At 41.1% G+C, this 15,823-nt stretch overlaps 1 protein-coding gene across 1 annotated transcript; it reads left to right on the plus strand.

Annotated features, from left to right (window-relative positions):
* Window positions 1–1,989: 1,989 nt before the first annotated feature.
* LOC311059808 (beta-1,3-galactosyltransferase 2-like) lies at window positions 1,990–3,153 on the plus strand. The gene has a single exon (XM_084077879.1). It carries the CDS (start codon window positions 2,007–2,009, stop codon window positions 2,979–2,981), a length of 975 nt encoding a protein of 324 aa, XP_083934005.1. The 5' UTR covers window positions 1,990–2,006; the 3' UTR covers window positions 2,982–3,153.
* Window positions 3,154–15,823: the final 12,670 nt, after the last annotated feature.

Consider the following 15,823-nt stretch of genomic DNA (forward strand, 5'->3'; position numbering starts at 1 on the left):
AGAGGTGGAGCAATCAGAACATTCTACAGGAAATTTTAAAAAAGTTGGCTAAATAATTGTATTCTGTAGGGTGTAAAGTACACAATGTGCTTTTCAAGGCAGCACTGTTTGTCTCAGAGCAAATTACTTCACATAGGTTTTTTGTATAATCATCAAAAAAACCTAGAACATGTTCCCTTACAAAACCCATCCCCACTATGAGTTCAAATTTGATGTGCCATGATATATGCTTAATGTTACCTTTTTCATGGAACTGCAGAAAGTCAAACCGTCCTTCAACTTCATCCAACTTCACATACTTCTGCAGTTGTCTGTACTTCACCTGGACCAGCATTTTTACTCAGACCTGCAAAAACACAAATAACTACAAATGGAGCTTAGTTACTATATGCAGTAGTTATGGTAGGCTACAAACAAAACAAAGCTTTGTTTTCATCCTTGTGAATTGCTAAAACGTCATGTTAAATCATGATAAAGTTGGAGACTTCATTGGAAAAAAAATTGTTAGAAAACAGTGCTAGACAAGCTCCCTTATCATAGAGTAGCAACAACTACTGTAACTGTCCCAGATGGAGAGACAGTGGTTTCAGTTATAATTATAAATATGTTTGTTTATGTAAAATGCATGTACACACTGGGTTAAAAAGATTCATTTAATTATGAATAAATAGTACTAAAAGTTACAATAAATATATTAAAAAGGTTTATATAGTACAAGATTTAAGGTAAAAACGCTGTGCCCATTGCTTGGAGGGTTTATGGTAAATTGGGCAAAGTCACATGGTCAGAGTGAAGCTTGTCAATCAAGTCAGAAGCAAGCAGAGCTGACACAGAGAGGTCAGGTCTTGAGAAACTCCAGAGAGAGAGATAAAATTGCTATAGTTCTGCACAAGGTTCAAGAGGCGCACACGGTAAATGTTTATTGCATTCTGTGCCTTTCATTGATTTGTGATGTATTGTTGTGTGCATTGTTATTTGCAAGTTAAACTTTGTTTGAAAGACTTCACTGTAAGATGTCAATAATTGGATGCACCTGTGTGGACTGACTAATCAGATGACTCTGGTTCATAATGATTATGGATTCAACTGAACAAATGTATGTTTTATTTCTTTGTAGTTTTCACGGTGTCTTGTATGGTGTCTGTATGGAGGAGTTTGGAGAGTTATGATGGAATAAATACCAGAAAAAGACATCTGTATGATGCGTGGACATTTGTTGAACCTGGGGCAGCTACAACTACCTTCATTGACACCACACTAACAGGATCGGTCAGGATCTAATTTTACTGTTTTAGGCTACACACATAGCACAATGAATTAGAATGCTATGGGGGTGAATAAGAATAATGTTCATGGTTTGTAGCCTTTAGAGAGAGAGAGAGACAGACAGACAGACAGACAGATAGATTTCAGTGCATTTCTGACAGGGCCCTCTGTGAAAACCAACCAGCCGTTCTCTTCCTTCGCTCCTATAGATTGTTTTTCGTTGTTTTTTAACCATTGCCCTGCTAAAGGGGCTGAGGTGGAATAAATCAGTGGCGTAACGAGGCAGCAGTGGGCCCCGGACACGGGGTGTTAACAGTGGGCCCTCAATCAGCACCCCCCCCAAACACAAATCTGCAAAGTTACCTATAGTATCCCTTTGAGGTATTTTTACTTTACTGGAGTATTTCCAATTTTCATTACTTTTACTTCTACTCCACTACATCTCAGATACAAATATTGTACTTTTACTCCGCTACAATTATATGAAAACATTAGTTGCTAGCTACTTTGTAGATTTAGAATATTATTATTACTACACACAAAACAATGTCATAATAAATAAGTATTTGCATGCATGAAGTAATAAATAAAGTAATACATATTTGCATGGATAAAGTAATTGCAAAAACTGCAGCTGCATCCTATTAAAGAAGCTTTCCCCTTCATCCATAACTCAGGTCCCGTTTAACTGAACATTTCAACAACGTGAGGACCCTTTCCGGCACCGAGGCCAGACCACCATGCGCTGGAGAGGAAATCCCCGGTGTGCGCACATCATCATCGCCGCGGCCGTGCTCGTGGGAATCCTCGCCTTCGTGGCCTATCATCCTGGACTCCTGAGGAGAGAAAAGCATTCAGAGGGCACGCTGCCCGCCGGGCCGTTCCCCTACATCATGAACCAGGCCAACAGATGCCCAGAGGGCGAGGCGCCGCCGTTCCTGGTGCTGCTCATAACCGCGGAGGCCCATCAGGTGGAGCGCCGCGACGCCATACGGCGCACGTGGGGCCACGAGGGGAGCCCGGGGGGTCCTCGGGTCGTGCGGCTGTTCCTGCTGGGAGCGAAGAAGGAGGAGGAGGAGGAGGAGGAAGGCGAGCCGCGGGGACGACGCCTGCAGAGGACCTTGGAGTCTGAGAGTCTGAGGCACGGCGATATCCTCCAGCAGGACTTTATGGATACCTATCGCAATCTGACCCTGAAGACCCTGATGGGCCTGAACTGGGTGGCCAGGCATTGCCCGCGGGCCAGCTACGTCATGAAGACCGACAGTGACGTTTTCGTCAACACCAAGTACCTCGTCCGCGAGCTGCTCAGACCCGCAGTGAAGCCCAGGAAGAAGCTCTTCACGGGTTACGTCTGGCGGGGAGAGAGGCCGTACCGGGACAAAGACAGCAAGCAGTACGTATCCAAAGAGGAGTACCCGAGCGAGATGTACCCCGAATTCTGCTCCGGGACGGGTTACGTGTTCTCCGGAGACTTGGCGACAGAGATCTACGGAGCCTCTCTGAGCGTCCCTCGCTTCAGCATGGAGGACGTGTACGTGGGGACGTGCCTGGACAGGCTGGGGATACGGATCACGCCGCCGCCAAACCAGTTCCTCTTCCTTCCTTTTGAAGGACTGAGGCCCTTCGACAGGGACAGGTACAGCCACCTGGTCACCTCTCACCCCGTCACACCCACCGAGATGCTGGACTACTGGCACCGCCTGCACCCGTAGGAGAAGAACACAGAAGCTTTCCCATGTTATGCATATCTTTTCAAATGGGGGTTCGCGGGCTAATATGTGTCAATTTGGGGGTCCTTGACGCAAAAAAGGTTGAAAACCACTTTAAACTAATAAGACCGGGAACGCATTACATCAGAAAGTGTTCAAATTACACTTTGGGAGTGGAATTCCCACTCCCGAAGAAGCTGAGTTGGGTAACGTACGACACAGATTTTATTCAACTATTTAAAATAACTCCAAACACTTTTCTTTTTTTTCCAATAGGATTTTTATTGATTTTCTGCATTTTTTTCAGACAAAGACAAAACAAGACAAAACAGACAGCTCAGCTCAGACACGTAAAAGTATCAATACTGCAAAGTAGAAGTACTCTGTTACAAGTAAAAGTCAGGAATGCAAAATTTACTTGAGTAAAAGTACAAAAGTATTGGTATCAAAATTTAGTACTAAAATGTTTGAAAATAGCAGATCTACAAGCTCACAACACGTCGGATATGACCAGTAGCGGCTGGTGGTGATTTTGTGTGGGGGGGCTACAAGACATCCATTATTCTAGATGATACTCATAGTTCACCCTGCAGCAACAGCATCACATTCCAGATAGCAAGTTACAGCAATGACACTAAGTAGGCTATCTATACTCTGTTATAGGAAATGCTCCACAACAACACAAGTACCCACAACAAAACAGAGCTTCCACTGCTCCAGTGAACGTTGTTTGTAAGTGCAGATAGCTGCTCTTATATCATGATTATTGCTGGTGGCAATACTAATAATTTGAGCCTGGAATGATCAAATCCTGTGTTGAGGGTCACACAAGAATAGCATGCACTTTATAAACAAAATAAGACCAGAACCAGACAATTAATTAAAAGGTTAGATTATTTAAGTCTGCTTAAAACATAGCAGCAAGTGGTATGTATAAACTGAAACTCATCTCCTCCTACAGTAGACCTCTTCCCATGTTCCTTATCACTGCTTTTAAAGTTACACACACATACAGCCTCTCCCTCCCTCCCATTTGGGAAGAATGGTAATACAAGAAAACACTTGTGCGCGCATGCGCAGACACACACGCACGCACGCACGCACGTGCGCACGCGCACACACACACACACACACACACACACACACACACACACACACACACACACACACACACACACACACACACACACACACACACACACACACACACACACCATTTGAAATATGTATAGAACAGAAGTACACGATGTACAAAGGACATAAACACTGCCAGTGCAGTCAGATAATGGGGAAACAGCCTGTTACAAAGTGCATGTAAAGCAGAGCATTGTTACATACAAAACAAAAGATGACATACTTGTCGAACACAGCGGACAACAATCATGGGTAAAGGAAACAACGCCTCCTCCAAATTGAGCGGCTTCCTATAATAGCTGATATTGAGCAGTACCTTGCTAATTGTTTAGCCCTCCTTTTGGAGAGGCCGGCCATTTGAAGACCCCTCACAACCAACTTGTGCACGTGCCCTAGGCTTCCAAAGATAAAAACCAAAAGTTTACATCTGTAGCCTAGCTGAGAGATGGTCTGCTCTAGCTGATGATATTGTAGCACTTTTATATTATTAAATATTATTTGGAAGGGAAAAGCCGATCTAAAGCTGGATTATTATTATCCAAATCAATCAATCACAACACATCACACAGCATGTTGTGAGCTTGTAGATCAGTGATTTTCTTATCTTTTTATCCTATAATGACATGCCCAAAATTAGGATGTCATGTCAGGGTTAAAGTGGTAGCAATACTTTCGAAAACCTGGAGACTGGGAAGTTATCCACTGTATATTGTCAGGTGGCAGTCCTGAGACAGGCATTAAATGTGGCATGGTCCAAGTATATTCCATGTTTGACAACTATAATAACAATCAGGATCTCCTCCAACCTAAAAGTTAGCTCACGTCTGATCAAAGTTAGGTGCCTTAATCAAACTATTGTGACACGGCATGGCATGCCCTTCATTAATCACTCATCATGTACATATCTTTTTTGTCTCAAGTTTCCTCGTTCCAGACAGTGTTTCTGTGAGAAGCATTTAACATGTAATGATTGCGTCTAATAAAACAAATCAAGTGTATCTTGGGTGTGTCTTTTTTCTTTGATACATGTGCATGCCTTGGACTTTCTCATCAACAGAGATCTACATGATACTTTGCCAAACCAAACCAAATAGTTTCGCTGGTAGAACTTGATCTCCTTCTGTCCTCAAGTAACACTGTCTTTTGAAAAGCCAGCTCTATATTAGCCATAATGTATAATATTAGGCACCCACTCACCTGTGCAGCTAAAGTGGGCCTTTTGAGGTTCAAGCATTGTCTGTACTGATGAGACTCAATTATTATTTTCCAAAATAATTAGGATTTAATTTGTAGGTAATTTTGTGGCTCAGTTAATGCAGACATATTATCGTTTTAAAATATGCAGCACATTGGAATAGACCCTATGACACATTAGGAGTCCATTAGTATACATTTAGGGCTAGGCCACTGTATTTTTGATAAGATGATTATTTTGCATGTCTGTGGCAAAAATGAAATATTATTGAAAATGTCCATCACAAGCTGCCAGGGCAATGACCCCTGACTGTGACACACACACACACACACACACACACACACACACACACACACACACACACACACACACACACACACACACACACACACACACACACACACACACACACACACACACACACACACAGCTAGCGATGTTAACTTTCCCCAAACAGCTTGAGCCACTTCCAATGTGATTAAAGCAGCAATGTTTCTTAACTTTGTCAGATAAATGAAGCAAATCCACAATACCTTTTTGAAGACGGATTAGAAAGTAAATAATCTACAATCCATTAATTTGAATACTGGCGCCTGCCTGTTAATCCTCCTTCACTTTCCCAGAACAAAGCACAGAAAGGTACACCTTTCTGTCATTGGTCAAAAGCCAGTGAGGGCAGAGCTTGGGGGCTAAAATATATTAGCCCCAGAGCCTTCTGTTAGAGAGTTGCGCCAATGAGGGGTCAGAAACAGCGTCGGTCACGTGGTTCATGTAGCTGGAAATAGTGACAAGGAGCCGTCGACTTCAATGCATTCCATGAACTTCCGGTTTAGGGATTTGTCACTATTCGCCAATGTATGTGTATGTAGAAGACCTGGCCTGAAGAAGTGAACGGAGTTGGCGTAACTCTCTAATAGATGGCACTGATTAGCCCCAATGGTGAGTAAATCAAGCAGGCGTGTCATGTCAGCGGTCAATCACTCAACTCAATGAAAGCCAATGGAAGCTGATTTGGGCTAAAATAAATCAGCCCATTTTTTACATATTTTGTGTTTTTCTTGTAAGTGTTTGATGCTGTTGTTGCTCCAGGTGCCACCAGCATATACAATAATCTTTTCTAAAACATTTTAATCATAATTTCTCATCTTTATTCCATAAGATAGGGGGGCTTAGCCCCACTAGCCCATTGATACCAGCCGGCCCTGCAAACAATGTATGTGGGATGGGATCTTTTTTGTCTTTTGACACTGGCCACTTTCTCTTTCTCTTCCTCTTTGTATTTATGAAATTATGCAGAGCACTTCTCGTAAAGCTTGTCCTCCAATTGTTTCACTGTCATCTCCTCCATAAAGTTGACGTTGTTATCTACGTTCTTAAGCTCTGACAGAAAGCCTGTAGAAACATACACACCATTACCAACTTTGCAACAGTAAGCGGTCCAGAAATAACTGGGCACGTTCACTCTTTCATCATTTTTCTGCCACTTGTTCCCTGGCACTACCCCGGTCACTATGTAAGCTGCCTGGCTCTCTGCATTTGTCTCTTATAGTTAGCACTGGCTTCTCAACCTTAGTAGCCCATTGACCATTATGTGAACTAAGCTGTGGTGCTGCGTTTGTGAGAGTGCAGGTGGATTGTTTGTCTTGTACGTTTTGAGCATAACAGTTTGGGTACAGGTGGCCTCTGGTGTAATAAGAGTCTTTATATCTAGAGCCTGGCATTGACCTTTTGGAGGTGGGTAAATTTTTTCTGCTGTGTTCATGTGTTCATCTTCGTCAAATTTCTCCAGCTGTGAAATTAAGTAGGCTAATTACAGTTTGTCAACATCTGTATTTAGGTTATATTTTCGGACTTACTGATTTCCAGTTGCCTCCGAATTCGTGCTTTACACTTTTCTCTGAAGGTGACTTGTGCATTGTTGTAAATTGTCATGACCTCCACAAATGACCGGGTCAGATCTGAGTGCTTGAAGGGGAAAACGTATGTTAGCAAATTGATTTTGGCTGGTTTTATTGTATTTTTGTCCCATGTAGCATGAAACTAGAAATAACACATTGCAGTTGTATACCTCCGCCAATCAGTTGATTTATAGTATACTGTATGTACCATAGTGAATGAAGTATTTAATGAAGAGGATTTCTGAGGTCACAATGGCCTTGACCACCTACTTCTAATTAGTTCATCCTTCAGTCTATGTGGACATTTGTGCCAAATGTCATTCAATTCCCCCAAGGCATTCCTGAGATATCACATTCAAGTTCAGACAGACGGACAGAGAACCTGAAAACAGGCTCAGCCAGTGATGGAGGCATAATGAATGTAACAGGATATTGCTTCCATATTGCTGTCCAGTCTGAACAGCAAATAATATTTTAATTATTGAATTTGAATCCCTTTGAATCCCCCCCTAGCCTTGTTCAGACTGCATAAAACCTCCAATCTGGATAGGACATCACCAAAGGGGGTGTTATATTCTATTCTATTCTTTTATATGCTGTGATAAGGGCTGGATTAGATTAATTTCGTTATCAGCTAATCACATGACTGCTTCAGATAGGTTGCCGGACCCTTGCCTTGTCCGCATTGCAGAGTAGGAAAGATGCTCTGAGCTTGTAGATCGGCTATTTTCCTAATATGTTTTATAATATTATAAACTGCTGTGTGGACTATTAGTACACATAGTCGTAGTACACATATTATCTTACTTTGTTTTCATAGACATGGTTGCTTGTTTCTCTCGCAAAATACCTGGCACCCTTTGGGATCTGCAGGTTTTGACGTAACTACTTCAGTGGTTCTCAACCTGTGGATGGGGACCACAGCAAAGCTCACGGGTCCAGTTCATATATGATTATTTTGGGGGGTCACAGCCTGAAAAGGTTGAGAACCACTGCATAGATTATCGAATCAGGTCTATTTGGTTGCAAATGTTAGAGACATCTCACTGTGAGAGAGAGACAGACAGCCAGACAGCCAGCCAGCCAGCCAGCCAGCCAGCCAGCCAGCCAGACAGACAGACAGACAGACAGACAGACAGACAGACAGACAGACAGACAGACAGACAGACAGACAGACAGACAGACAGACAGACAGATGAGTGGCTCAGCCAATTATGAGATCCTATAGAGCCGAGGTCTCGTACTCTATCTGGTGGATGGTGCCGAGAATGAGTGGTTCTTGAATCAGACACGTTGAATATGGGTGGATAGGCCCTGGCTATTTATCTAGTTATTTATTATTCTGATTCTACAACTGCCTTGACAAACACTTTGTCTAACAGCTGTGGGTATTTATGGGTAGAATATGATGTCATACGATCGTTGGACGACGTCACACTGGCGTTGCGTCCTTAAAGGACGACTTCACCACTTTTCAACATATCTTCATATAATAGGTCCTCACTAAAGCTCATGATAAAATGGTACAATTTTTTTCTAATCAGTCTGTGTCTCAGTTGAGGGCTGTAGACAGTTCAGAAACCCGTCTACCAGTGACATCATCGATGGGGAATCCAAGCTAATAGAAACTGCAGGCTTTGTATTCCTGGAAAGTTGCAATGCAATAATAGATCCCATTGTTCTCGCCTTAATAAAAATCGGAATACATTTTTTAAAATCTTTTTGGAAAAATAAATCCTGCGTAACGATGATGTCACTGGTAGACGGGTTTCTGGACTGTCCACAGCCCTCCTATGAGACACAGACCAAGTAGAAGAAAATTGTATCATTTTATCACGAGCATTAGTGAGGACCTATTATATGAAGATATGTTGAAAAGTGGTGAAGTCGTCCTTTAATCGGGACGATTATCCCATCGTCATCGTCGCCTTGGCAACAGCATAAAAAAAAAAAGCTGATCTACAAGCTCAGTAAAAGATTGTAGATCTGCTATTTGCTGCTATGAATACAGATGTGGCTTTAGATTTTGAGTTGCCCATTGGTGTGGCTTGGGCACAAAAGGTTTGAAAACAACTGCAGTATAGAATATTGGACTGTAAAATAAGTGTTCTCATGAAGCTCTCGATGACCAATTTATTGATATTGCACTTTGAACTTTGAATTATTATTATTATTTGATGTATATAACTTGAGTGGAAATTTCTTGTTTGAAATGAGCTGAAATAAGCTTGCACTTTGGAGTGAAACAAGCCATAGATGTACACTCAAAAAAGCATTTTACTTTTTTTTTAGTAGTAGTATGAGTCATGTAAACAAGTATTGTTTACATGACTGATGTCAATGAAGGCACAAAATAAATGTCAAACACTTTCGAAATCATTTTTATGCCTTTAACATCACTAAAATGCTCATAACTCAGATTCTAAAGAAAAAGGTCAGTTTTTGGCAAAAACAAGCTGTATTCAACTACCTCTAGCTAAAAAAACGGAACATGCTATCAACTAACTTTTTTTCCAGATGAAAGAAGAGATTCTAATCTTTGTTTTGAGATATGTGTTGGTGTGGATATGTGATCCATTATGTTCATAGTCATAGCACAAAGTATTCTGTGGGTCCTCAAAGATGAGTCAGAATGGTCAAAATTCCTGGCACTGACAGCAGCCTGTTCTAGAAAGCCCTCTGGCAGGGAATGTGTACAGAAAACTGCACGGTGTGTTGCAAGTAACTATGTCTAGATATCTAAGTATGGCAAACAATAATAATCCTATACTATCCTAATTGATTGATTAGATGCTTTAACCACTTAAGCCCTATTTCATACTTACATCATATGATTATGTCACACAAATAAATACTATCTACAAGCTCACAAGTCGGTGTCATTGTGATTTGGTGTGTGTCCTTGTAGATGTGCTATTTTTGCAATTAATGAACATTTCTGACAATAATTACATGACAAGTGTCATGTATCGTTCCTGTTGCCCAGGCAGCCCATATGGGCTTAAAGGACATTGATCAAATCATTCAGTTTTCATCATGATTTGTGTGCATGGGGATCTCATCTTAAACAAGCTCAGTGCTTAATGAGTCTTCGAGTTTAGTAGACCTTGTATTTGTGCATTTGTACTTCCATGTACTGTTATTATCATGTCTTACTAAATAAAGTACATCAATCAATCAATCAATCAATCAATCAATCAAACAAACATATTGTTTCAGTCACACTGTTATTGTTGTGTTGATATGATTTATAATAACCACTAGATGGCACCATCTACCATATAACATTTACCATACCGCGCTATTAGGCCACCTACAAACATTTTGAGATCATAGTATGTACAGAGACAAGATGAATGCTGTTGCTGAGTGTTACGACCCCCTGTCTAGGGTAGGGGAGGTGACATAAAAATGGAGGACGACAGCTGAATTCAAACTGAATATATATTTATTTTCTTCAGCAGAAATATTTTCTTAGTTTTTCTCTTAAGTGACAAGTGACTTCAGGGTGCTGGTTTACATTATGTAAACACCTAACTTCAGAAAAGAAAACCCTAGCATAAATCCTTGACCAAAACAAATAACAAAACTGAAATACTAAACCTACTTACCTAACTAAATAATAAACAGGAGAAAAGAGGGGATGGGATGAGCCCAAACAAAAAGTACCAAACACCCCTACAGGAATTAATGAATAATATTTACAAGGATTAAATCAAACAATGTGCAAACAATGATAACTGAAGCTAAAGGAAACGAAGTATCTGGAAAGAACTCTTAACTGAGATCAACTATTACTAAAGGCAAAATGTTTAACGAAGGCACTTAATCAACACAATTAGTTGATAGTAAGGCTTATAAGACTGTCAAATTATCAGATTTTCAATAACAACAGACCAGGATTGAAAAATACATGATTTGACCAATATTACAACTATTTCAGTAGTTTTCAGTGGCAAAGTATTCTGTCTGTGGGATTTATGTTAGTTGAAATAAGGTTATTCTGGGCCAGATCTCACTAGTAATGATTCGACTGATCTGGCCTCGATCTGACTCGCTCTGATTCATCCAGGACGTCCATTTTCGTGGTCAGGAATTATTTTGGTTGAAATCAGGTGATATTCAGGGCCAGATCTGACTAGTCTTGGTTTGACTGGATCTAGCCCCAATTGAGACGTCACTGATTCGCCCAGGTCCTGACTGTGCTTGCTGGGATATTATCAACACTTTACCCAAATCCAGCACCGGCTTCGAATGCTATCAATGCATTGAATGGGAGATTATCACGTTTTATCAGACCATTGAATGGGCGAAGTAGGCGAGCTACCGTCTACCCCGCGATTTGTCAGACCATTCATTGGGCGTAATCAGGAGCTACTGACCTACCGACGGAGGCGGAGCAGTCCCCACAACAATATTTACGATTCTGTGCGTATCGGTACATAACTCGAACGGCGCTGAGTAGGCACAGGCGAGGGTCGCACCGCTCCGGGCGGCAACTCAGTCGCCTTAGCTCCTTCGGTGGCCCGTCGCGGGGCTCCACCTCGCCTGAGACTGCGCGCCTCCGTCATGGTCCGAAACCGAAACAAACAAAACCAAAACCGAAAGTAAACTATTTAATTCATCTCCGTCGGTAGGTCAGTAGCTCCTGATTACGCCCAATGAATGGTCTGATAAATCGCGGGGTAGCCGGTAGGTCGCCTACTTCGCCCATTCAATGGTCTGATAGAACGTGATAATCTCCCATTCTATGCATTGATAGCATCCGAATCAGGTGAATCCAGCTCAAGTGGAGTTAGGAGTTTTGTCCGAGCAGAAATCCAGCCTAAGTGGAGTCAGAACAGCTGACAATAGCTCCAATTGCTGCTGAGGGAGAGGTTTCAAATGGGTCTAAATCCCCAAAAGCTAACAATGGACCTCCAAGCTCACAATGCATCACAATGTGTGAATTAGTGCCCTGATGCTTCATGACACTTATTATAGGCCTACAATATTAAACAGAACTTTAAATATTACAATAACTTCTGCAAAGAGGGGTTAAAAATAGACTTACCTGTTTTCATAACATTAGCGTCAGTGCTAAGTTTGATAAACAGGTACACTGCATAGTTTGAACCGACCAGAAAAACCCTGCCGTTAAGTTTGTTTATGTGCTGCTCCTCCTCTCTCACTGCGCAGTGCGCTCTGCGCTGTGCTGTGCAACGGAGATCACAAGCACACAAAGGACAAGCACAACACTAAACATCATTCTAAACAGGCAGCAAACGACATCAATGAACCAGCACCGAATGCACTCTCAGGCAGTCTTTATTTTATTAAGTCATTACTTTTTTTCACAAGCCTTGGTACTCTGGGCTTGAGTGTGTTTATTTGATCCTGTGTTGTTTTTGGTCCATTGCAGGGCTCTGCAGGGAGTGCTGAAGGGGCAGGTGCTCAAAATGTCCACGAAAGGGCACATATGCGCACGCCGATTTTTGGGGTGGTCTTTTTGTGGGTGTCCCTCATGCTATTTCACACCATAAATGTAGTATGTTGGATGTCTTATGCTAATGGGGCCAGATGTTCCACAATAACATGGCCCATGTCATTACTGCCATTACCCTCTCCTCTGCCTCCTGCGTTGGATGCAGGATAGGTGGGCACTGGGGACATACTGTATGGGCACCTCGATGTAAAATTGGCTATTTTGTCCAAAATTAAAAAATATATACATATTTGAAAAATGGTCTTAAGTAATGTACAGTATACATGATGTGAACATGCATGGTACATCATTATCAGACTTAATTTTAATTTTAACTTCTTGTTTATGCCCCAATTTGTAGCAAATGTAGAAATATTAGACCTTAATTGCCGAATGTTTAAGCATATTCTAATCATGTACACTTTACTTTAAAACATTTTCCAAATATTTAATTTTTTAACATGTTGGACAAAATAACCAATTATACATCAAGGTGCCCAGATGTCCCTAGTGCCCAGCTATCCTGTTAACCTTGCATCATACCACAAACAGCCTAACACTTTAACTTTAAGATGAGGGCAAAGTAACTAATTTCATTTGACAGCTTCAGTCCATGTGGGACTTTCATCAGTGCAAATTGCAATAAAATAAGCAATACATTCTCATTCTCATTACCATGTACACATTTAAATAATTAACATTTCTCTATGTAGCCTATTCGCCATCATTCCCATTTTCATTCTTCAATACTAATGATCAAATAAAACAGATAAGGCAGGTGAAGATCAAAATGTACTAAAATATGTACCTGAAAACATTTGAGGTGAGAAACAGCTAATGCAGTAACATGCATGCTTCAGCAGTAGCAGACCAGGGAGATATAATTCTGCAGCTACAGCCAGGAGCCAGTTTACTTTACAATTAACCTGACTCTGTACAAACTAAGCTAACAAAAGCTCATGCAATGAACACTTCTCAGTGATGTTTTGTAGCTAATCTGCACAAAATGGGAAGTGTAAAACTTAAAGCATCAATTTATTGATGGGGGAGTGAACTTAAAGGGATAGTTCACCCAATTACACACCCCATGAAGACTTCAATTCATGGAGATTTTTTAGTTTTTGTCGCATTCCTGAGCCAATAATTTGATGACTGGCGGAAAGATGCTAATGTATCCTGTAGGAGACACAAAGGAGACACTTTGTGTCTCCTACCAGAGCCACCGCTGGTCATCAAATTATTGGCTTAGGAATGCAACAAAAACAAAAAAAAACTCCATGAATTCAAGTCTCCATGGGGTGTGTAATTGATAGAAAATAAGTCATATTGGGGGTGAATTATCCCTTTAACATGCTTGCTGCCTGTCTCAAATAAAGTTGTTTGCAGCTGCAAGGATAACGAGGTGGGAGCAGGGGTCATCACCATGGCAGCTTGTGATGGACATCTTCATTGCAAAATAATCATCTTACCAAAAACACAGTGGCCTAGCCCTAAATGTATATGGACTCCTAATGTGTCATAGGGTCTATTCCAATGTGCTGCACATTTTAAAACAATAGTATGTCTGCATTAACTACTGAGCCACTTAACGACCAACAAATTAAATCCTAATTATTTTGGATGATAATAGTTGAGTCTCATCAGTACAGACAGTGCTTAAAGCTCAAAAGGGCCACTTAGCTTCAAAGGTGAGTGTGTATTATACATCATATAGCTAATATAGAGATTGCTGGCTTTTCAAAAGACAGTGTTGAGGACAGAAGGAGATCAAGTTCTACCAGCTTTGGTTTGGCAAGGTATGGTAGCTAATGGATTCCATTAAGGTGATCAGGTATTCTCTGTTGATGAGAATGTCCAAGGCATGCACATACTGTAATGGAAAAAGACACACCCTACAGCTACACTTGATTGGTTTTTGATTTATTTGACATAATAATTACATGTTAATGCTTCTCACGGAAACATCAAGGATAAAATGCCAACAAGGAACAAGGAAACTTGAGACAAAAAAGATATGTAGGCCTACATGATGAGTGATTAATGAAGGGCATGCCAGGATTGTAATTGAATGCAGTGTCACAATAGTTTAATGCGAAGGCACCTAACTTTGATCAGACGTGAGATAACTTTTAGGTTGGAGGAGATCCTAGGCTGTGGATGGAGGGTTACCATGGATTATGATTGTGGAGTGTTATCGTCTCCGCCAGGCCGAAAGGCATGACAAGAGAGAATGTTTTACCCCCTGCCCATCCTTCCTTCCGTCCGTGTGTGTGTCCTTGTTTGTCCTGTCTGTGTGACCATTGGCCCGCTCGCTGCGAAACTGTGCACACACAGTCCCTCGATGCCAATTCAGAACCTCTGCCCCAAATCTTTCACATGGGCCTGTTATAGCGCCACCAGGAAGCCGATTTGTGCAAAACCCACATTACTCCTACAGATTTTATCCAAACGTCATGCAAATCGGTACACAGTATCTCTATAGTCATGTGATCAACACGGATCTGTCCGATTTCCCATATTCCATCCTGATTGGCTAAGGTTGGCTTCCAAAGTTTGCAGGATCATCAACATATCCGTACATAGACAAACATGTCCGTGGCAAGACTTGTCTATGTCCGTGGCACTCTTTTTTTCCTTTTTGTTTTTAAAGAAAAAAATATATAGCCTATTTCATTATAATGTAAAAACATATTCTAAAATACACAAATGAATGTTGGTGACTCATAAAGTGTCGGGATTAATGTTGAAGGAGACTTGTGGTATTGTATGTTGTACCCGTACATGATTGCATCATATGAGGACAACAAGACAACAAGATTCCCTGAAAAAGACAGACACTGCCTTTCCCACTTTACCTTTATAGCCTCACATGTTCCATTATTTTCATTATTTTCTGTTTAACATATGCATTTATCATACTACTCATTTCATATTCATTTCATTTATACAAACAACACAGAGACAATTGTTTGTTTAAAATATAACCACTTTATTGTATCTCAACAGTTTAAAGCTCCTCACCACACCAAACAAACACACATACTTGCCATGACCACTTCCTGGTCTGAGGATCTGAAAAGAGTAGCACATGACCACAGTGCTCATTATATGGAGGGTAGGGGAATTGGGACATACCATTTGACAGGGGAGTGTG

Source organism: Gymnoscopelus microlampas (genome assembly GCF_963454915.1).
Source record: "Gymnoscopelus microlampas genome assembly, chromosome: 2".
In the NCBI taxonomy this organism is placed as follows: Eukaryota; Metazoa; Chordata; class Actinopteri; order Myctophiformes; family Myctophidae; genus Gymnoscopelus; species Gymnoscopelus microlampas.

What these genes read in the sequence shown, in the direction of transcription:
- LOC311059808 (XM_084077879.1), top strand. Translation starts at nt 2,007, where the DNA reads ATGCGCTGGAGAGGAAATCCCCGGTGTGCGCACATCATCATCGCCGCG.